The sequence below is a fragment of the Anopheles coustani genome, chromosome 3 (assembly GCF_943734705.1).
Source record: "Anopheles coustani chromosome 3, idAnoCousDA_361_x.2, whole genome shotgun sequence".
Lineage (NCBI taxonomy): Eukaryota > Metazoa > Arthropoda > Insecta > Diptera > Culicidae > Anopheles > Anopheles coustani.
The window spans coordinates 92,666,909-92,690,201 of NC_071288.1; the positions used below are offsets into that span (position 1 = coordinate 92,666,909).

A 23,293-nucleotide genomic window follows, 5' to 3' on the forward strand; every position below is an offset into this window, starting at 1 on the left:
TCATGTCCCTCGGCAAGGTGAGGTAAGTTGGTGTATCAGGGTCGAAGAATGGGCTACGCACATACCGATGAAGCATGTGCATGGACGACACGTTCGAGTTGGTTCTGCAGTCTGATACGAGCGGTAGCAATCGCCCAAATTCTACGGAATCGTGCGCAGCCCGCTCGTTTTGTCGGAATTGTAGTGCGATACGTATAGTCTGCAGACAACAGGTAACGTACCAGGCACGAACAACGGCGCAAAAAAAAAAAGAGGACTGACACGTTGAAATTCGCTGGAATAGACCAGTATAATTCTGGTGCAATATGGATCAAAACGTGTTAAGACAAGTTGGAGGGAGGTTCGGCCAGAATTGAATAATCAGTTTCAGTAGTTGCTGAAGTAGTGAAGGAACAACATCGCGGAGAGTTTGAAGAGAATCTAGTGCGACGATGGATCTAAAAGAAGGAATGGGTGGTTGGACGGTAGAGGACAGTGCAGACTGGGAAATTGGAAACGATAGTGTGATGGAAAGGCGTGAAAAAAAAAAGGAAAAAGTGATTTTCTGGCCGGGGCTTGGCCCCTAAAACCGTTTGTGGAAGATTTGCCGATACAAGAGAGGAAAGCCGAGTGGGCACGGTTTAGAGGACAGTATGAAAGAATTGTGAAGTGTAAAGGTGAAGTGGACTCCGAGATGAAGCTGATAGGCATGAAAGTGTTTGCGGGAAGCTATTTGCTGAACATTATAGAAATGCAGGAAAAGCGAGTTAGAGATGGTGGTTGCGTTTATGAAGAAACATTAAAAGGTGTGGATGAATTCTTCAGGGGCATGTGTGATGAGGGCAAAGAGAGAATGAAGTTACGAGAAATGAAAATGGGAACGGGAGAAACATTTTCGGATTGGATAGTAAGGTTGGAAGCACAAACGAAATTTTGTTCACTTTCGTATGAGAATAAAACAGAGGAATTAGTACAGGCAGTGCTGAGGCGGTCCATACCGCAAATCTCGGAAAAGCTTTTTGAAGTGTCTGATTTATTGGGTAATGATTTGGACAAGCTCATAAAACACGGAAAACACTTGGATTTCGTGAGGATGGAGAAGAAAGAAGTGGAAACCCGTATAGCAACAAGTAATTCCCAGAGCATTACTGAAAATGGAAACTACGTAGCGGCGGTAGCTTCAAGAATGCCCGAAAGAGAAAGATATGCTTCGTTCAGAGAAAGAAATCAGAGGAACAACTTATCGTGGGGACGAGGTGGCAGTTCCAAGAAATGGAAGAATGAAGGTGTTCAGAAGTGCCAAAAGTGTGACAAAATGCACGCATGGGGAAAGTGCGGCGCGGCTAGGACGGTATGTTTCCGTTGTGGTGCCATTGGACATTTTGCTGCTTGTTGCAAAACAAAATTACGGCGAAATGAATTGCGGGATGGAGCAAGGAAGCCGAGCGAGAACATAAACCAGGTGGTTGTCTCGGACGTAGAAGAAGGGTATCAAAAAAAAAAAAAAGATTCGGAATGAGGTTGACGTGTGTAAATTAGTGTATTAACGGCATTCCTATTATCTATTTTGTTTTAAATTTCTTTCTCAGCTGCTAAACAAACCAACCCCGAAGCTGATGGTAAGCGATCCACGCAGGATCATATGCAAGATTGGAGCAGTGGAGGTGGATTTTTTGGTGGACACCGGAGCATCAGTCAACACAGTCACACCAAAAACCTGGTGGGACATCAGAGCGCACTCGCAGTCTAGTGTGCGCGATTGGCAACCGCACCCAGAAACGACATTACGTAGTTATGGAAGTTCAACGGTATTAGACGTAGAATGCTCGTTCAAAGCAATGATATCCACAGGAGAGAGTGATAAGAAAAAAACGTGGGCTACATTCTTTGTCATAAAAGGTGCCGAATTGTCATTACTGAGTTTCCAAACGGCATCGGCGCTACAATTAGTATACATAGGGCGGCATGGGGAGAAAAATATTTGTTATATAAAACAGGGAATTCGTAACGTTGAAGAGTTCCCAAAATTAGTTAGGAAACCGGTAAAGTTCCAAATCGATGCAACAGTGGCTCCCAGACAAATAATAAGATACAACATACCCAAAGCGTTTGAAAGTGATGTAGGAAAAAAAATTTCGGAAATGGAACAGAGAGGCATTATCGAACATGTTGACAGCATGGACGCGGAAATATCCTTCGTTTCACCAATGGTACTTGTGCCAAAAGGAAACAAAGATTTTAGGATAGTGATTGATTATAGAGAGGCAAACAAGGCTATCATACGCGATCCGTATCCTATGCCTTCGTTGGAGAGGATTTGGTCGGATATCCCCAACAACAATGGGAAGATCCTGTTTTCCAAGATAGACTTGAAGGATGCATATTTTCACGTTGAGTTGGATAAGGAGGTTAGGCACATAACTGCATTTATGACAGCAGAAGGGTTAATGAGGTTCAAAAGATTGCCATTTGGATTGTCATGTGCGCCCGAAATTTTCCAGCGTGAAATGGAGAAGATTTTTCGGAACTACAGAAATGTTCTAGTATACTTGGACGACATTTTGATATTTGCCAAAACGCTAGGAGAACTAAGCGAGCTGGAGAAAAAGGTTAGGGAAGTAATCCAGCATAACGGACTAACGGTAAATGAGGAGAAATCGTGCCATGGGCAAGAAAAAATAGATTTTTTAGGATTCACGTTAGACGGAGAGGGTATATTGCCCATGAGAGAGAAACTGTCAGCCATTCATAAATTTGAGAGGCCGAAGGATACAGCAGAGCTAAGGAGTTTCCTAGGTATGCTAACGTTTATCGGTCCGTTCATAAGAAATTTTTCGCATAGAACGAAACCGTTACGAGATCTAGTAAAAAGAGACGGATTTAAATGGGAAGAGATTCATCAAAGGACATTTGAAGAACTGAAAAAGGTGGCTGAGGAAGACTTGATTAAGCGAGGATATTTCAATGAGTCCGATAAAATTATATTATACACAGATGCCTCGCCTTGGGGTCTAGGAGCGGTCTTAGCCCAGGAAGACTCTAATACAAAGGAAGCTCGTATAATAGCATGCGCTTCTAAAGGCTTGACAGATGCGGAAAGTCGCTACCCACAGTTACACAGAGAAGCGTTAGCGATAGTATGGGCTATGGAACGGTTTGTGTATTATCTGTTAGGGAGAAAATTTCTCTTGCGATCGGACAGCGAGGCTTTGAAGTTTATGATAAAACCGTCAAAATGCAAGGATGTAGGGAAGAGGATTATGTCAAGAGCGGAAGGATGGTTTCTTCGTTTGGAACATTACCAATTTGATTTTGAACACGTTGCGGGACAAGATAACATAGCAGATGCTGCTTCGAGGCTTTATAGATCGACAGGGGATCCTCAGTTTGAGTCTGGTGAAGAACCGCATGAACTTTGTTGTGTTAGTGCATGTTTGGATGGAATCAATGACCAGTTGTTGGCGCTAACTTCAGATCAGGTTAGAATAGAAATTCAAAAAGATGCTACCCTAAGAATGGTTATAGATTGGTTACCAAAGGAAAGTGGATGGCCGAAGCAGATAGAAAGGTATCAGGCGTTTCAAAAAGAACTGTATGTGGAGAATGGGATACTTATGAAACAAGAAAAGATGGTTCTTCCAGGTTCACTGAGAAAGAGAGCACTGAAATTGGCACATAGAAGCCATCCGGGGATGTCAACTATGAAAAATGTGTTGAGAATAGGGTTGTGGTGGCCCGGAATGGATCGAGAAATTGAAGAATTTGTAAAGAGTTGCCCAGAATGCCAGCTAGTAAGGTCAGGAAGCACACCAGTACCAATAGAGATAACGGAATTGCCACAGAACCCGTGGGACTATGTATCCATGGACATTTCAACAACAACAGAGAATGGTAAAACTTTGGTATTGACCGATAACTACTCCCGGTTTCTGGTGGCTGTCCCAATAGAGCGGGCAGATTCGCACGGAATAAAAAAGGCGCTTAACAAGATATTCCTAACATATTACGTGCCAAGGAAATTAAAAGCAGACAATGGCCCCCCATTCAACGCGCTAGAGTTCAAGAAGTGGCTTGGAAATGTGTGGGGAATTAAACTAATCCATAGCACGCCCTTAAATCCTACAGAAAATGGATTAGTCGAACGTGGAATGCAAGGCATAAATAAAGTTGCGATAATAGCGCGTTTAGAGAAGAAAAGTTGGAAAGAGGCACTGGCGGAATACGTGGCGGACTATAACTCATGGCCACATCATACAACAAAAATTCCGCCAGCGGAGCTAATGTTTGGAAGAGCTTTAAGGTACAGGCTACCGAACCCGAAAGTAAATATTAGACAGGTAGATGACGAGGAGCTTCGGGATAGGGATAAGCTGGTGAAATTTCAACGGAATAGGAGGGAAGATATAAAACGAGGGGCTAAACCGTTAAGTATAACTAAAGGAGATACCGTTTTAGTTATGAGAGAAAACGGCAGTAAGATGGAGGCGGTATATAAAGAATCGTTACATGAGGTAATGGAAATTACAGGTGCAGGTAGAATTACGGTAAAGGAAATAAGTACAGGTAAAATTTACGATCGGAATATTAAGCAGATTAAAAAATTCATTAAAAGGAAAGGAGAAGAAGGAATAAGATCCAGAGAATCGACCGGATCAAAAGAGGCGCGGGTGCCTAGAGAGATAAAGAAACCGAAACGGTTCATTGAGAATTAAAATTCAGTAGTCATATTCGCCAGGGGGAGGATGTGGTATAGTAGCTACTAGGTATAAGGTATTATACCTAGGTATTAGGTATAAGAGCGGAATAGGTATCAAGTGGAGAGAGCTGAGTTGGCAGCAGTCGTTGGAGAACGGGAATAAAGAACGGATGTGTTTAACCCTGGTGTATGAATGTGTTCCACGGGATATCACACCTACCATCGAGGTTTTTGTACAAGAACGCCAGCAGGATCAATAATCATTATATATATTATACAAACCCTGAAGAATTATAAAGGAAACAAATGTTATACACAATCTGAAATTATCTTTGTTAATTGCATGCACGATACGATTCGTTTCATGGCGCTACATATTTAATTTTCTTAATAGCTTTCACCTGAAAAAAAAAATACAGGTGCTACATACATACATTTCTTTCTGTCCAACATATCAGAATTTAAAAGCAAATCATTGTTTACTGTTTACGTACTGACCACATTGGGCATCCTCTTGATAAAAGCTGACTTTAGGTCGCGATCCTATACACTTGATCGGTCGGTCCAATCGTCCTATCGGACGAATAATATTAAACTAAGGTGAACGCTTGAACTCCTCCGTCCATTTCTTATTTTCGCCGGACTTTGGCATTGATCATATGATCGCACAACCCCGTGGCCGAACGTTAAACCCTCAAGTTGGTTTACCCCACCGTTTTTTCGTACGATGTTGTGTTGGAAATAGCATCTTAGTACGGAATCGTAAAATACAATTATATTTCAGCGCATTTTGGGAATGATGTTCGGCACTCTATCGTAATTTCTCAATCTACAGCACTGTGGCACTCTTCGGTCTTTGACAACGGCCAATTTGTTCAACAAGTGTTAGAGCGACCTTCGGTTGGCGAGCTCTCTCCAAGTGCACAAGGATGTCCGTTAGATCGCGTGAAAACTACCTGCTATGGAGGCAATCATTAGTGACCCAACCAATGTAGATTAATTTCGAGGAGGGCATCATCGTTCAACCAAATAAAGTAGATTAATATTTTCAAATAAGAATAATGCCGTCATTGGAACCGGCGCGATAGATGATTTGGTGAGTATAAGAAGAGTGTACCATAGATTTTGATTCATCAGTTGAGTACAGGCAACGCGGTACAATGTACCTTTTTCTGCTTGCCGTTGTTATTGAATAGAGGTTGTGAATCTATAGAAAGATTAAACACCCAAGACTTACCATACAGAAATCCTACGGAAATGCATAGCCCGGCGCATTAGAGAAAGAATGAAATATCCCGTAAATGAACATAAAAAGTGAAATAAAAATGAGTTCACAAAACTCCCCAGACGGTTTAACGTTGATCAGCGATGAAACGTCGATCGGCGAAGTGGTTCGTGATATCGTTAGCAAGGGTCCGCATGAGGATCCGATTCACGTGTTGGATCTGGATGATGTAGTTCGTAAGCACAAAAACTGGTGTGAGCAGATGCCACGAGTGAGTCCTTTCTATGCGGTGAAGTGCAATGACGACCCACGCATTCTGCAAATAATGGTAAAGCTCGGACTCGGGTTTGACTGTGCATCGAAGGGTGAGCTGGAACGCATGGTAGACTTGGGTGTGGAACCGGAGCGGATCATCTTCACGCAGCCGGCCAAATCCATACCGTCCTTGTTGTATGCTCACTCGAAACAGGTGTCCGTCATGACGTTTGATAGTACGATCGAGTTGGAGAAGATTCACCAGCACTTTCCGGAGGCCCACCTGGTGTTGCGAATACGCCACGATGCGCTGAAGGTTCGGTGCATGTTGGGCAAGAAGTTCGGTTGTGATCCTGTCAATGAGGCACCGACATTGCTACGTAAGGCAGCCCAACTGCGGTTGAATGTAGTAGGTATCAGCTTCCACGTAGGGTCGGACTGTGAAGAGCACGAAGTTTACTATGATGCAGTGAAGGTCTCACGAGACTTGTTCGTGTTTGCTAAGAGTATTGGGTATGAGTTAAGCCTTGTAGACATTGGTGGTGGATTCCCGGGCGAAAAAAATAAACCTATCGATAGGTACGCTCGAGTAATTAACCGAGCTATCGATCATTTCTTTCCGGCGGAAGAAAATGTTCGGATAATTGCGGAACCGGGGCGATACTACGTGGCCTCCGCGGTCACGCTGGTATCGTTCGTGCATTCCAAACGTTTCGTGACAGACCGCCTGGAAGATGGAACCGAGCGGACAAGGGTTTTCTACTATCTCAACGACGGTGTATACGGAACGTTCTTTAGTGCGGCGTTCGAGGGTCAAGTGCCTGTTCCGATCATACAGCGCAAGGTCGGAGCCAAAGAGTACAGCTCATCCGTTTGGGGCCCATCATGCAATATTCTTGATCTGATTTTACCGGACATACTCCTCCCGGAGCTAGACATCGGGGACAGTGTTGTGTTCGAGAACGTTGGAGCATACTCGACAGTCCGAGCTTGTCAGTTCAATGGATTCCCTCTACCAAAGATAATTGCTTACCTACGCGAAGGAACTTGGTCAGTAGCAGCTGTACTTACTACTTAAGCTTATGCCATTAATCCGAATTCCATACCTTTACAGGAAAATCTTGGGAGATTTTACAACGGTTCGGTGTTCTACGCTAAAAACCTCAAATGGCGTGCATAAAGGAACGAACGGCAGCTATACGATACCGACAAAAGCAATCGAACATGTTTGATACATTTTTGTACCGGCCAACTCACTGTTTGCAAAAGTGATTTTTAACCTTTATATTATCTCTGCTACCCTGTGCTAAGGCCTATCGCATATAGCTTCACGCGTGTCGTCGATTATAGCAAGGAAATGTATTGGGCTATGCTGTTAAATAAATAGGGGTTCTTCGACTCGTGATCGTATGAATGGTATAAAAAACTAATACACTTGATGCTAAATTAAACAACTTTACAATCGAAACTTACACAGGTACTAGAAGATCACAGGGAAGTTGAATCTATTATGAATTAAAAAATTACATACCGAATGTAGAACTATTCCAACATCTCATGATAAAAATATTTAATCTCTAGAGCACTCACAATGGTTGGAGTTGATCACGGCCAAGTTAAGGTATTGAGCCTGATAACGATGACATGGCATCCTAAGTAACATATATATTTATGCATCCGGACAGACGATTTTCGTTACTTTGGCTTGGTTTCTCGCAGTTCATTCTGGTTCGAGAGCAACTGTTTGGTTGGATCGAATTCTAGGCTCGTGCCTCTATCACGCACGAACTCTGATAAGCACCTGCAATGGAGGTAATCAACGCTTACACAAACAATGTAGATTAATTTCGTAGAACCACGGCGTTCGACCAATTGGTGCAGATTAATGTTTCTAAAATTATAATGATGTCGTCATTTGGACCGCCGATGTGGATGGAGTGGTGGGTATAAGAAGCCCATACAATCGATTTTCATTCATCAGTCCAGTGTCAGTAACTAAATCGCATATTTTTGTTATAACCAGGATTGAGGATTTGAGAGGTGCGAATCGGAGTACAGATTAGGCACTGAAGTCGTATCATTTATAAATATTTTTTTTGATAATTTACATTCACGTGAATTTACTGGTTACTTTAAAAAAGTGAAAGGAATATGAGTTCGCTGAAGTATCCCACCGATCTGAAGCTGATCAAAGATCAGATGTCAATTGGCGACGTTATTCGAGATATCGAGAGCAAGGGTCCGCATGAGGATCCGATTCACGTGTTGGATCTGGATGATGTAGTTCGCAAGCACAAATGCTGGTGTGACGAGATGCCACGAGTTAGACCATACTATGCGGTGAAGTGCAACGACGACCCGCGTATCCTGCAGATCATGGTAACGCTCGGACTCGGGTTTGACTGTGCATCGAAGGGTGAGCTGGAGCGTATGCTCGACTTCGGTGTGGAGCCGGAGCGGATTATCTTTGCTCAGCCGGCCAAATCGGTACCGTCACTGTTGTACGCTCGCTCGAAGCAGGTGTCCGTCATGACATTCGATGGTGAAATTGAGCTGGAGAAGATTCATCAGTACTATCCTGAGGCTCAACTGGTGCTGCGCATTCGTCATGATTCTGTGAAGGTGCGCTTTTCGTTGGGCAAGAAGTTCGGTTGTGATCCTATTAATGAGGCCCCGGCGTTACTGCGCCTTGCGACTAAATTAAGCATGAACGTGGTCGGTATAACGTTTCACGTTGGGTCGGACTGTGAAGAGCACGAAGTGTATTACGATGCGGTAAAAATGTCTCGCGACCTGTTCGACTACGCCAAGAGTATTGGGTACGAGCTGAATCTTCTGGATATCGGCGGTGGATTTCCGGGAGACAAGGCCAAACCAATCCATCGATATGCAAAGGCCATCAACCGAGCTATTGATCACTTTTTCCCAATCAAGGATAACGTTCGGATTATTGCGGAACCGGGCCGTTATTACGTGGCTTCTGCAATCACGCTGGTATCGTTCGTGCACTCTAAGCGTATAGTGAAAGATCGCCAAGATGATGGTACTGAGTTGACCAGGATACACTACTACCTAAACGATGGTATATACGGATCGTTTTATAGTACAGCATACGAGGCTCAAGAGGCAATTCCGATCGTCCACCGCAAGACTGGAGCCAAAGAATACAGCTCATCCGTTTGGGGCCCCACATGTGACGTCGTGGATGTAATTCTACCGGATATCGTGCTGCCGGAGCTGGACATCGGGGACAGTGTAGTGTTCGAGAACTTGGGAGCCTACGGTATCGTTCGAGGGGCCGCGTTCAATGGATTCCTGCTACCAAAGGTTATCGCATACATTCGCGAAGGAACATGGTAAGTACTAACAAAATAATGCTTTGACCAAATAGATTTACCACAATCAAGTCTAATTTCGAACGACCAACAGGAACACGATACACAATTTGAGTGCTTCTTCACCCTTCAATGGAAATAACAAGTCGCTCGCCTCACAAAAAAGCTAAACAACCTCAACGGAAGAACTGGCCTGAGTGGATGTATGAATTATTCGCGAAATAAGATTATTCTTCATTGTCCAAATAAACAGAAACACATGTTTTATTCAACCTATACTATAAACAACTCAATTTAGCTATGACTTTTTCGGACCGCTTGTTGGTGAAAATTTGTTCTTCCTGTTCGAGATTACCCGAGACAAGTGAAAACATATTACCTTTCTTCCTGCAGAATTACAGTGGGTGTGGGAAACCATTTTGCACACAAATATCGCATGTGCGTGCAGGTTTAACGATTCACCCGGTGCATTTTGGTCTGAGAAGTCATAAGGTACGGACTCACAAATCTTAGAAAACTAGCAGAAAATGTTTTCGTAGAACTGCTCAGATGATTTGACGTTGATCCGCGATGAAATGGCAATCGGTGACGTAGTTCGCGATAGCTTCCGCCTGGGTCCACACGAGGCACAGCTTCACGTGCTGTTCCGCGAAACTACGGAATAGTTTAAGACAGTAAACAGGGAATCTGAGTTTGCTGAAGTCCCCAACCGAACTAAACTTGAGCAACGATGTCGCGACCACGTGATTCGACTGGGATCCGCATCACGTGCTGAATCTGGTGGATGTGACACAAAAGCTGCTATGACGGGATGTCACGAGTCAGGCCATATTATGTGGTAAAGTGCAACGATGTCCCACGCACTTTGAAGCTCGGACTCGGGTTTGCCTGTGCATCGAAGGGTGAGCTGGAGCATAAATACATGTTTATTTCAAGCCAAACGGCAAATAACTCGATTTAGTTATGATATTTTTGAACCACTTTGAGACAGTTTTTGAATGAAGAAATGAGAATGACTCTATAGTTACTTTAACTTATCCATAATATAAAATGTGCCTTTTAACAAAATATTGGGTAATCGGTAAATGGGAGAATTTGCAACAACAATTTCTATAGATCACATACACTTGACTGTCTCGTTCGAGTCGATCGGCAATGAGTGTAGCCAAAATTTTAGTGAAGTTCGTTCTCTTTTGAAAAACTGGGTCAGTTGCACCCTGACCGAGCAAATGCGTTTTGCTGCTCCATTTTCATTTGGCAATGACACAGATCAACTGTGTCAACACTCCAAACCTGTACGCCTTGTTTGTTGGGGAAGATTTCTTCTTCCTGCTCGAGTTTATGTGAGACAAGCGAACAGGTATTACCCTTCTTCCAGAGCGATTTCTTCGAAGAGTAAGCTAGAAGATCGGTTGAATACGCATGTTTTAGTGGAATTGGTAATGGTGCGTTACAGTGGGAGTGGGGAGCCATTTGAATCCGAACAAAAGTATCGCGTTGCGGTTCAGGATTGAGGATTCACTCGATGCATTTTGGATCGAGAAGTCGTAAGGTACGGACACGTAAATCTTAGAAAATCAGTAGAAAATGAGTTCGCGGAAGTGCTCAGATGGTTTGACGTTGATCAGCGATGACACGGCAATCGGTGACGTAGTTCGCGATATCATCCTCCAGGGTCCGCATGAGGAACCGCTCCACGTGCTCGACTTGGATGATGTAGTGCAAAAACATTATGGCTGGTGTGAACAGATGCCACGCGTCAGGCCTTTCTATGCGGTGAAGTGCAACGATGACCCACGTATTCTGCAGACTCTGATAACGCTCGGACTCGGGTTTGACTGTGCATCGAAGGGTGAGCTGGAGCGTATGCTCGACTTTGGTGTGAAGCCGGAGCGAATCATCTTTGCTCAGCCAGCCAAATCCATACCGTCACTCTTGTATGCGCGCTCGAAACAGGTGTCCGTCATGACGTTTGATAGCGCGGTCGAGTTAGAGAAGATACATCAGTACTATCCTGAGGCTCAACTGGTGTTGCGAATGCGCCATGACTCGCTGAAGGTAATCCGCGTATTGGGCAAGAAGTTCGGTTGTGATCCTGTTAACGAGGCACCGGCATTGCTACATAAGGCGGCCCAACTGCGGTTGAACGTAGTAGGTATCAGCTTCCACGTTGGATCAGACTGTGAAGAGCATGAAGTTTACTACGATGCTGTAAAGATGGCCCGGAGCCTGTTCGACTACGCCTTAAGTATTGGTTACGACTTAACCATTCTGGACATTGGGGGTGGATTCCCGGGGGATCGTAACAAACCGATCGAACGTTACGCCAAGGCAGTGAACCGAGCTATCGATCATTTTTTCCCTGACGGGGAGAATGTTCGGATAATTGCGGAACCGGGGCGATACTACGTGGCCTCCGCGGTCACGTTGGTATCGTTTGTGGACTCCAAACGTTTCGTGACAGAGCGCCAGGAAGATGGAATCGCACGAACCAGGATTTTCTACTATCTCAACGACGGTATATACGGATCATTCTACTTCACGGCACATGAAGATCAAGAGGCGCTCCCTATTGTACAACGCAAGGCTGGTGCCAAAGAGTACAGCTCATCCGTTTGGGGGCCAACATGTGATGCCGCGGATGTGATTCTACCCGACATAATGTTGCCGGAGCTAGCCATCGGGGACAGTGTTGTGTTCGAGAATGTTGGAGCGTATGGTATCGTTCGAGGGGCCGCGTTCAATGGATTCCTGCTACCAAAGGTTATCGCATACTTACGCGAAGGAACCTGGTCAGTACCAGTAAAATACTACTTTGACTAAATACACTTTGAATCATTAAGTCCAATTTGCACACCTTACAGGAATATGTTGGAAGATTTGACTGCTTGCGCAAGTACCAATGGAGTCCATCGGTCACTCGTGGCGCCTAAAAACCCAACACCCTCAGAGGAAGTATCATCTTGGGTTGACATAAGAAGTATTTGTTAACGAACAGAGTGGTAATGGTTATGGTAATAAAGAACGCATGTTTATTTTAAACCTCGCTATTTCAAACAGACCGTTTCAACTTTGACTTGTTTGGTTCAGTTCGACGTTTACGGTGTTGCAGCCAATCATGGCTCTTGTACTTTCTAGTCGCGCACAAGCGACTGTCTTCGGAATGGGGAATCCATTAAAACGTGACGCAACCGTTACACCAAATGCGCCCATATCAGAAAATATAAGAAAATCGCCAATCTCTAGTGCGGGCAGCTCGAGCCGCTCGCATATGACATCCGCTGAGTCACAGGTGGGCCCCCACAGTGACGTAGGCCAACTAACAACGGATGACCGGTGAGTTTCATTCATAAGACGAATGCTCGGGGGCTTATCGATTGCTTCCCACCACTCAAAAGAGCCGTACCGGCCGTCGTTGAGAAAGTACATTATCTCCTGGATGATGTTAGATAGTCCGCCATGATAGATCACCCGTTTCGATTGAACGTTTGTAACAAGGGTTACCGCGTTCTGCACAAACTCTCGGCCAGTTTCAATGATAATTGAGAGCGATACTGGAATTGTGATCGTCTTTAGGATGCTACAAAGACGACTTTGCGGAATCTTCTCTATTCCCGATAACACCAATTGCTGCAAATCGCCTAATCCCAGCTGATGAGCATATGCTATTGCCTCCTCAGCTTTTTGAAGGCTTTGGCGAAGCCATGCTAACGTTTCTTCAGGTTGTTCCTGTGGGATGGCAATATGCACTCCAACGATGTTGACTTTCGACGACAATGCAAGGTTCAATATCTCCGGCACGTCGAATGTTGGGCAGCAACCAAACTTTTGTTCGGAACTTACACGGATCCTAAGCACAATTTCAGCCGCGGAATACAACCGATGCACATTGGCCACATCTTGCACATTGTCACAAGCGATCCGGAGAATACCGTTCTGTTTGGCGTACAGAATCGTGTCTTGTGTTTTACTGGGATGAGCAAGCCACATACGATCAACAGTGATGCCCATGTCCAGCAGATCGTTCATTTCTTTTCGCGAAGCACAACTAAAGCCAACATCTAGCTTCGCTAGAACCGCTAGCACGAGTGGATTGTTGTTTACGCAGGGTGTGTAGAACGGGATCAGTCCGGGATGTGTAGCTTTCCAGTGGTACACGTTGACCACGACCTTGTCCAGGTCTAAGATGTTGGTGGAATTTTCGATGGGCCCACTGCCGATGATGTGCTCCAGAAAATCCTCCGCTGATGCTCCGTAGACCTCGTAGGTATGATCCAATCGTGACCGGTTCATTGCTAGACTAAACATGGGGAGCATCTTTCAGACTGATTTTATAGAACATTCATGCGCTGGACGATTGCTGATGTAGAGGTTCTCACACTCAATTCCTCCCACCCCGTATCTATGATGAGATCGGTTGATAAGATATCACAATTAGAATAAACGTTACATGTAAAGTTTTCCAGCTCGGAAGCTCGGAAGCTGAAGTAATTAAGGCGTTACTAGGGAACCTAGTGGGGGTATGACGTTGGATGTATCGCGGTGTATAGTTGTATGGCGTTTGTTTGTTCCTGTGTCTAGCTCTAGGAACGGGAACGATTTTTCAGAGAATGTTAAAATTCTTTCTATGTAGACCATCGCGTACGTAACGTGCCGGGTAAGAAAGAAGTACTGAGAACGTTTCTCATCGTGGGTAAAACTTGCCGGTAGCGGTCAGTTGCAGGGCAGTTTTCGTTGAGTGCTCTGCCACATCGGTACACATGGATGCTGGCTATATTCTGATTGACGAGCAGAGCTCGCTGGAGGAGCTGATCAAGCTGATCTCGAAACGCCGGGCGGACGTTCGGGAACCGCTCAATTTGCTGAACCTGGATGATGTCGTGGCGAAACATCGCAACTGGCAACGTAAGCTGCCGAACGTCGCGCCGTACTATGCGGTCAAATGTAACAGTCATCCGACGGTGCTGAAACTGTTGGCGACACTCGGCTGTGGGTTCGATTGTGCCTCGCGGGTCGAGCTGGAAACGATCATCGACTTGGGTGTGGCACCGGCACGTGTGATCTATGCAAATCCCGCTAAACCGGTGGAGTCGTTGCAGTACGCAAAGAAGGTTGGCGTGCGTCGTATGACGTTCGATAGTTCGGACGAGCTGGAGAAGATCGCTAAACACTTTCCTGAGGCTGAGCTTGTGTTGCGGATTCGGCACGATGCCCGTGAGGCCCAACTATCGCTGGGGCGAAAGTTTGGGTGTGATCCTGAACGGGACGCGGTGGTACTTCTTACACACGCCCGAAAGCTGAACCTCAAAGTGATCGGTGTGAGTTTCCACGTAGGATCAGGCAGTATGGACGCAGAATGTTTTTACGACGGCATACGAAAAGTGTTGGATATTTTCGACAAAGGTGAGCTGCTGGGTATGCATATGTTTTTGCTGGATATTGGCGGAGGATTTCCCGGTGCAAACAGCCGTCGCTTCGACGATCACGCTTTTTACATCAATAAAGCCATCAGGGAGCATGTCATGCAGTTCAACCGACGAATTGAAGTGATAGCTGAACCGGGCAGATATTACGTCGAATCAGCCGTTACAGCGTTCGTGAATGTGGTTTCGAAATCGTACGAAAGGGACACTTCCGGCCGAATTGCTCGCGTGAGGTATTACATGGACGATGGGCTGTACGACTCGTTTGATTGGTGTGACGCGACGCAGTCGAATGTACCGGTGGTTCAGGAAGATAAACGTACCCGGGAGTGCTTGCGATCGGTGATCTATGGGCAAACAGCGTGCGAGCGAGATGTTATTTCTGAGGAAATTTTTCTACCGGAACATAGCGTTGGGGAATGCATGGTTTTTCCCAACAAGGGCGCCTATGGAAAAATACTCGGCATAGGGCATAATGGTTTTGTACCGGCGAGGGTGAAGGTGTGTCTATCGAGAGCAACGCTTAATTATCTGTGCGCGTCAGCGGTTAAAGCCGAGCGTGGATAATAATGCACCGACATGTGCGGAAAACAATGAAGCATGTGCCGGTATTCGTTTACAATGTACTGAGAGGTGCTAGAGGAAGGCGTGATTGAATAATTATTTAAATAAAATGTGTTTGAAACAGCTGATAATTTGCATTTGTTTGTGTTTTTGTCGAAAACAAGTGTTCAATCATTTGGCTCGATGACACGATGCTTCATTTTTCACAATATATAGAGTGATGCAATACACACAACATGATCGTCATGTGTTAGCTGTGAAAGGTAAAAAACATGATGCCAACACGAATAATCGGCAACACGCAAATAACCACTGCGCTGTCACGTGTATATGCCAAACGTATGAATATATAGATGTGAATTTACAAAACAGCCCAGCAATTAAAAGAAACCATTCATGAATCAGAGCAAAAATTTATGAATGGGATAAACACGCTGACAAAGTAATTCCCACGTTTTCATACGTCTCTACGAATTTATGCACACATCGCAGTGCAACACCATAGAGATATGAAATCTGTGGGATTGATCGGTATTTTGACCCTCAGCAACCGAAAAATCTGTTGCAATTAACTCTCCTGTTTTATCTCCTTGTATGGGGGTATGCCCTTCAGGCGCTTAATGTGAACCAGTAGAAAGAGGAGAATCTAGCCCGGGCCTCATTTACTCTTTTACTAAATTGACATTTTGATTTAAAATTTTTTGAATCTTTTAAGAGGTTTACCGAATTCCTGTGAACGAATGAGCTCACCACAAATCTACACACTTTTCGGATATTTTGATTAAATACTATTGAGCATGTTGTTTATTGAAGGTGGTACATAAATGCGAGTTTATTGCCCAACATGTTTCTTGTCCTTACATTAACATTGCTTTTGCACAAGTTTGGCAATGATTAGGTTTTTTTAAACACGGTTGCATTACTTTATTTTGATCAAATTTACCTGACTTCCTATTTAAAAAGTAACAAATCGATCAAATTGAAAACATCTGACTTTGTGGCCGCATATATTTATCTCGACTGATCAACCGAACCGAAGAAAATTCACATCGTTTGGGTTAGTTGTTAATTCTCCATCAATTCATCCTTTCAAAATTTGATTTAATTTCGTCATAAATTTCATGTTTTGCGCCCAAAGTGGAATATTGTTTCCAATCTGTCAAAAATCTATCAATATCCGTTCGCGTTAGTTTTGATTCATTCAAACGATTTGAAAACATCGAAGCCCATTCTTTAGCCGAATCAGAATTATTTGCAGGCAACTCATTTCGTATGATATACTCTGCAACTGGAACATTTTTCAACAACGCATAATGAAACACATTATGATTTTCGGAATCCATTTGACCAAAGCAGTCGAAAGCGTCTTTCTGCATCAAATAAGTGAATATATCCAGTTTGTTTGCAGCATTTTTACTGTTGCACACGCAGTAGAAGAAAGCGTTCCAGTTGTTTTCTTTTTCATTGGTTTCGTTAGCATCAAAACCATGATGTTCAATGAGACATTTCGTCAAAGTTAACCAACCCTCCTCGCAAGCGATATGCAGAATATTTCTGTCCGTTTTGACGGCTCTGTAGTCCAGTACTCCAGTTGTTTTCAAGTAATCGCAAATTATCTTTACCGACCTCTCATCAACCAAATGATTTTTCTCAAATTGAAGAATTTTGCTGTAGCTATTCCAGCATGAATTTTTTAACTTGTCCATCAACATAGGGATTCGCTCTTCGATAGGAAGATGTTCCAGCAATTTCCACTGTCGTTTGAAAATATCCTTACCGATTTCTTCATTATTACCCCTCGCATACCAAAAGACGCTCTTTTTCCTCGAATCCAGTTGACCGAAGCAGTCGAAAGGATCTTTCTCCATCAAATAAGTGAATATTTCCAGTTTATTTCTAGCATTTTCGCTGTAGCACACGCAGTAGAAGAAAGCGTTCCAGTTATAGTATTTTTCATTGATTTCCTTCGCATCAAAACCATAATGTTCAATGAGACATTTCGTCAAACTGAATAAACCTTCCATGCAAGCGATATGCAGAAGACTCCAGCCGTTTTGTTCGTCTCTGTAGTGCAGTTCTCCAGTTGTTTGCAAGTAATCGCAAAGGATTTTTACCGACTTTTCATCAACCAAATGATTTTGCACAAATTTAAGAATCTTGTCGAAGCTGTTAAGGTTCGAATTTTTTAATTTGTCCATCAACACAGGGATTCGCTCTTTGATAGGAAGATGTTCCTGCAATGTCCACTCTCGTTTGAAAATATCCTTACCAATTTCTTTATTATTATCTGTCGTATACCAAAAGACGCTCTTTCCCTTCGAATCTAGTTGACCGAAACAGTCGAAAGGGTATTTCTCCATCAAATAGGTGAATATTTCCCGTTTATTTGAAACATTTTTCCTGTTGCACACGCAATAGAAGAAAGCATTCCAGTTGTGGTCTTTTTCATTGATTTCCTTTGCATCAAAACCATAATGTTCAATGAGACATTTCGTCAAAGTCAATAAACCTTCCATGCAAGCGCTATGCAGATAACTCCAGCCGTTTTGTTCGTCTCTGTAGTGCAGTTCTCCAGTTGTTTGCAAGTAATCGCAAATGATTTTTACCGACTTTTCATCAACCAAATGATTTTGCACAAATTTAAGAATCTTGTCGAAGCTGTTAAGGTTCGAATTTTTTAATTTGTCCATCAACACAGGGATACGCTCTTCGATAGGAAGATGTTCATGCATTTTACACTCTCGTTTGAAAATATCCTTACCAATATCTTTATCCGTCGCATACCACCGCACACCTTTAACCGTCGCATACCAAAAGACGCTCCTTCCCCACGAATCCAGTTGATCGAAACAGTCGAAAGGGTCTTTTTCCATCATATAAGTGAATATACCCAGTTTGTTTGCAGCATTTTTACTATTACACAGCACGCAGTAGAAGAATGCGTTCCAGTTGTTGTCTTTTTCATTGATTTCCTTTGCATCAAAGCCATAATGCTCAATGAGACATTTCGCCAACGTCAACCAACCCTCCCTGCAAGCGTTATGTAAAAGATTCCTACCATTTTCATCGTGGTACCGAAGTGCCTCGATTGATTCCAGAGTGTCACAAATCAATTTACATTTCGTTTCATTATGTAAATGTGTGTATGGAAGATGTTCTAATATTTCCTTTGCATTCAATCGTTTAGCTTTGAGAAATTTTATCAAATCCACGGGCTGATCTGAGTTCAAATTCTCCAACTGCTTCTCAAATCTTTTTCGAATGATGTAATCAGAAATCCCACTGTTGTTCTTAGCTGCATAATAAAAAACACTCTTTCCTTTCGCATCCAGTTGATTAAAACAATCCACAGGATCTTTCTCCAGCATATGAACGAAGATATTTTGGTTGTTATCATCATCATCATCCCGTACATTGTTATCACCCCTTTCGCAACTTGTTGCGCAGTAAAAGAAAGCGTTCCAATTGTTTTCCCTTGTATTTATTTCCTTCGGTCGGAAACTGTAATGTTTCATGAGACATTTAACCAAATTTGAATCGCCGTAATCTACCGCTAATTGTAACAAATTTCTACCTTTTTCATCAGTGCCAGTACGATCTATGCTGTTATCGAGAAGAAAATGATAGGAGCTTTGGCAATACCACTTAATGTTACAGTTCAGGCAAATTTGCCTTATAAAACGATTGTCTAGATTTGTTTTTGTTTTGTGCAATAAATATTCGACTGCGGAAGCATTATCAAGGTGCAATGCTCGTGCGATCAAAAACTCCATACCGCTATCAATACCAGTATCGTCTTTTATTTCAAACTTTGAAGGAAAAAATTTCATGAGATTGTGACGTGAGGAAAATCCTCTATTATTCCATTTTTTAGATTGACGTGGAGTGTCTTCGCCACAAATGATGTTATGCCTAGTGCAATATTCGTGGAAAAGAGATTTGAACTTCTGTTCATCATTTTGCAAATATACAAGCAATTCCCACAACTCCCGTTCAAAATTGTCTTCTATCACTTCCAAATACTTTCGATGATTTATGATCAAATACTGAAGAACATTAATCGAACGATGTTCTAATGCCAACATGAAATGGTATTCATTAGGCCGTTTGAGTTTCAAATCACTTGAATTTTCAATGATAATTTTGAACATTACAGAATCAATCATGATGCAAAACTCTAAAATTGATACAGCACTTCCGAAGTCTTTTATCATTTTTCTTATGCATTGGTTTTGTTTTTTAAGGTAATTCAAACCAATTTTCAACGCCCAAAAGCTACGTATCCTATCCAGCGGCATCATGAAACTAAGTATTTTGTCTGATCCTAAATTCTTTACTAATTTCGTGAAAAACGTTTCAAAGTTCGGTGTGTAGTTTCTTTCGGTGAAGAATTCAATGCTCAACACTTCTTCAAACACCTTCAAATGGTCTTCTGTAGAATATCTAGAAAACATTTCAGGAGTATCGATGGAAGCTCCCTTGTTTAATAATGTAAGTATCCATTGCCAATCTGGATCGCCGTTGTCAGTGCAATATGCATAATCCAATGGAAACCATTTGAAATATGTGTCTTTTATTTTCGCACTAGTTTCATCAACCCAATGCAATAAAATATCACCAATTTTACTACGGTCTACAGATGTAGGAAGTAAAAATGACAATTGCAACGGAGTTCTTCCCCAATCGTCCCTTACGGTAATGAAGTTTGGGTTTTCAGTTAGAATTCTCTTTATTTTAGCCTTTGAACCATCAAGAATTGACATATGAAGAGAGCTTCTCCTACAAATCATTCTGTTTAAAAACTGTCTTATTTCTTCTCTGTCCCTGGTCTCATAAATTTTACTTTTCAGGAAGTCTTTAACACCGGTAACATTTTGATTCGAATAAAACCAAAGCGCAGAAAAATACTCTGCAAATAACCTGTGATTAAAGATTGGTGTGTTTTTTGCCACTCCTTCGATAAGACCAAATTTTTCTGAACCATCGTTAACATTTTCCATGTAACGGAGCGCAGTGTTTTGCGTGTCATTTGTCAATAACTTCTTTATATCATTTTGGTACATAGTTGTGTACAAAGCCAAGAGTGAGTGGGTTTCTTTGACCTTTTTAAGATATTGTTCTGCATCATTCATTGCCTTGACCGTTTTTGAAATAGCAATAGTGGAACCGGTTTTCTCAATGTTTACGATCTTAAGTTTCTTTTCAATAAAACATTCCACCATGCTGAGAGGTTCAAAAATGTTCTCACAATCTATTATTATTTGTTTAGAAATTGATTCATCTTCTACACTTATATACTTTCTCACCATAGGCTTCAACAGCTCTATTCCCATCGATAAAAATAGTGGTAATTTCATAAGGTTTCCCAAGAGCCCTGATAAAATTGCAAAAACAACACGACATGTCCCTGCTTGTTTTGTATGGTCTGATGATTTGTATTCGTCAAGGTGCTTTAAAACATATCGACCAATAAAAGAAAGTTGATCTTCTTGGTCGAATTCCTCTAAACGGTAGCATTCGCAACTCTTCAATGTGGTTTCTACTTCGTTTCTCAAACCATACGGACGACTAGAAAGGTACACCTTGCGAATTCCATCAAAGGTTTCAAGCGTGGATAATAATTTAAGTACCGCCGTCTTGTAATGTGGTGCGATTTCGTCAAACCCATCCATCAAAATAATGATTTGTTTGCTGTTGAATTTATGTACAAATATTCGGAGGAGTATTAATTTCTCAGAAGATACGGTTTCCATTTTGTTTTTATCCAGCTTCAAATAACCATTCGCAAAATCAAGCGTTTCCGCAATTTGTTGAGCCTTATTCACTTTGTCATTTGAATCCATTAGAAACATGTTATCGACGAGACAAGCTAAGTAGACAAGCTGAAAAAGAAATCTGATCGTGATCAGTTCACCCATATTTCCACATTCTTCCCTTGTTTGCAATTGATCGAATACCATGCAATATTCGTTTAGATTGAACTTAATAATCCACTGAAAAGGACGCTCATCCTGCAGATACGTAGCTAACCAAGTCAGGTAGAATGATTTCCCCGATCCGGCTTCGTTGAAAATTACATGCACTTTACGACCGTCAACACCGGGTGGTGGATGTGTGTATTCACTGTTTCTATGCAATCGCATCCTGTTATACTTTTCGTTGTTATAATCCAAAAATGTTTTGTAAGTGATTTTATTCAAAGCTTCACTGTTAGGAAACAGTTTGGTAAGAGTTGTACCTTGTTTTCTAGCAGACCAAAAGCCCCAACTCTCAGTTTTCCGGAATTCGTTTTTATTACATCGCTTCCATTTTCTGTGAATGAATAATTCTTTAATTTTCTCATAGTTTTCCTTCAACTTATTACATTTTATATCCATCCCACTGTGAAGTTGTCGGACATCTAAAACAAAATTAAGTTTATCTTCATCATGGAAAAGCTCACTGGTTGATGTTTCGGTTCCAAATAAATTTATGATCTTGTTTTGATTGATTATTTGTTCTCTGCATCTGTCCGTTAGATCTCGGACAAAAAGATCACTTTCAATCTCTGTAGCATTATAAGTTTGGTCGATAAATAAAACCTTTTTGATAGTTTTTGTTGGCATGCCTTCAACCCGCCCTTCTATATATCCTTTCATATTGGACAAACTTTTGCATTCAATCACCAAAATAAGTGGAAAAGTAATATTAAGGAAGACTTTCATTATGTCTCGTTTTGATTTTTCAAACTGTATGTCTTCAAAAAATAAATAGGTCAGATTAGACTTGCATAATTCTAAAGTATCATATACTAGCCACGAAGGCTCGGTGCTTTTCAAAGTATCCACTTCATGCCCATCATTGCCAGGCTCAGAGAGCCACTGATCGAGTGTTTTGTACAATCTTCTTTCCTTTAATATTTTCGTCTTGCATTCAAGCTTATCTTTTTGTATATTTCGACAATAATCCTGTGACATGCCTTCATAGTGAAAAAACTTTACCGATGTCTCAAAATATTCAAAAAACACATTAATATCTTGTCCATTCAAAGCCTTGCTCCCTTTATCTTTCATCCATTCCAATATCCAGTTCGAGAGCTGGTCACTCGCAAACTTAGTTGCAATAGTTTTTTGTGTATCCCGTGGTAAATAACCGGATTGCTCTAGCTCATTCACAATTAGTCCAGATAATTTCGATTCGTTTAATGTATTTGCAGCAATTATGAATGAATTGAAAAAGGTCTCTATTTGCAATTGTTCTATCTTTTTTGGTAGAATTGTTCCGTCGGTTTCTGATTGCTTATTTACCTTTATGCCTTTGTTTTCTACGTCTGACCAAATATCTTGATTGTTTGTTTCTTGTTTGGTTGACTTTTCAGTTTTTTGGTTGATGAGTTTTCGATACTTTGTTTCGAATTCGATTTTGAATTCGTAATTGTCACGATCATTGAAAAAGTCTTTATTGATCTTGTAAAATTCTTGTTTTCGTTTTGGTAAAAAATCGTTTGTTGCAATTTTATTTTGTATGAAACCGCGATTTCTTTTAAACAGAGGATTACGAAAATCAACAGTATCTCGTTTGAAAATACATTCTGCTAACTGCTTAGGCAACTGTTTGAAATCTGAATTGCCCGCCAAAAACTCAGGTAGGTTCATATCGTTTTTTTTCTTTATTTTATTGAGGTCAAATGTATAGGTTGAACTCTTTAATAAGTTAAAAAAAGAGCTCGCTAGACTAAACTCAAAGGAGTGTTTTACCATTAAATCTTTTACTTCTTGTTCCAGACCAATGTTAGTACAAAGAACAAGCATAGGTGTTTGCGAATTTGTTTTCAGGG

The 23,293-nt window shown here is 42.0% G+C and overlaps 5 protein-coding genes across 5 annotated transcripts; 4 read left to right on the plus strand and 1 right to left on the minus strand.

Moving 5' to 3' along the window:
- The first annotated feature begins 6,000 nt into the window (after window positions 1–6,000).
- LOC131269630 (ornithine decarboxylase-like) lies at window positions 6,001–7,233 on the plus strand. Its single transcript, XM_058272095.1, has one exon. The coding sequence runs from the start codon at window positions 6,001–6,003 to the stop codon at window positions 7,231–7,233; it is 1,233 nt and encodes a 410-aa protein (XP_058128078.1).
- A 1,073-nt stretch (window positions 7,234–8,306) lies between these two features.
- LOC131271823 (ornithine decarboxylase 1-like) lies at window positions 8,307–9,515 on the plus strand. Its single transcript, XM_058273376.1, has one exon. The coding sequence runs from the start codon at window positions 8,307–8,309 to the stop codon at window positions 9,513–9,515; it is 1,209 nt and encodes a 402-aa protein (XP_058129359.1).
- A 1,562-nt stretch (window positions 9,516–11,077) lies between these two features.
- On the plus strand, window positions 11,078–12,481 carry LOC131269639 (ornithine decarboxylase 1-like). The gene is made up of 2 exons (XM_058272107.1): window positions 11,078–12,282; window positions 12,355–12,481. Exons 1-2 carry the CDS (start codon window positions 11,078–11,080, stop codon window positions 12,479–12,481), a joined length of 1,332 nt encoding a protein of 443 aa, XP_058128090.1.
- Window positions 12,482–12,556: 75 nt separating this feature from the next.
- On the minus strand, window positions 12,557–13,783 carry LOC131269648 (ornithine decarboxylase 1-like). The gene has a single exon (XM_058272119.1). The coding sequence runs from the start codon at window positions 13,781–13,783 to the stop codon at window positions 12,557–12,559; it is 1,227 nt and encodes a 408-aa protein (XP_058128102.1).
- Window positions 13,784–14,100: 317 nt separating this feature from the next.
- On the plus strand, window positions 14,101–15,480 carry LOC131269655 (ornithine decarboxylase 1-like). The gene is made up of 2 exons (XM_058272133.1): window positions 14,101–14,131; window positions 14,201–15,480. The coding sequence occupies exons 1-2, from the start codon at window positions 14,101–14,103 to the stop codon at window positions 15,478–15,480; spliced, it is 1,311 nt and encodes a 436-aa protein (XP_058128116.1).
- Window positions 15,481–23,293: the final 7,813 nt, after the last annotated feature.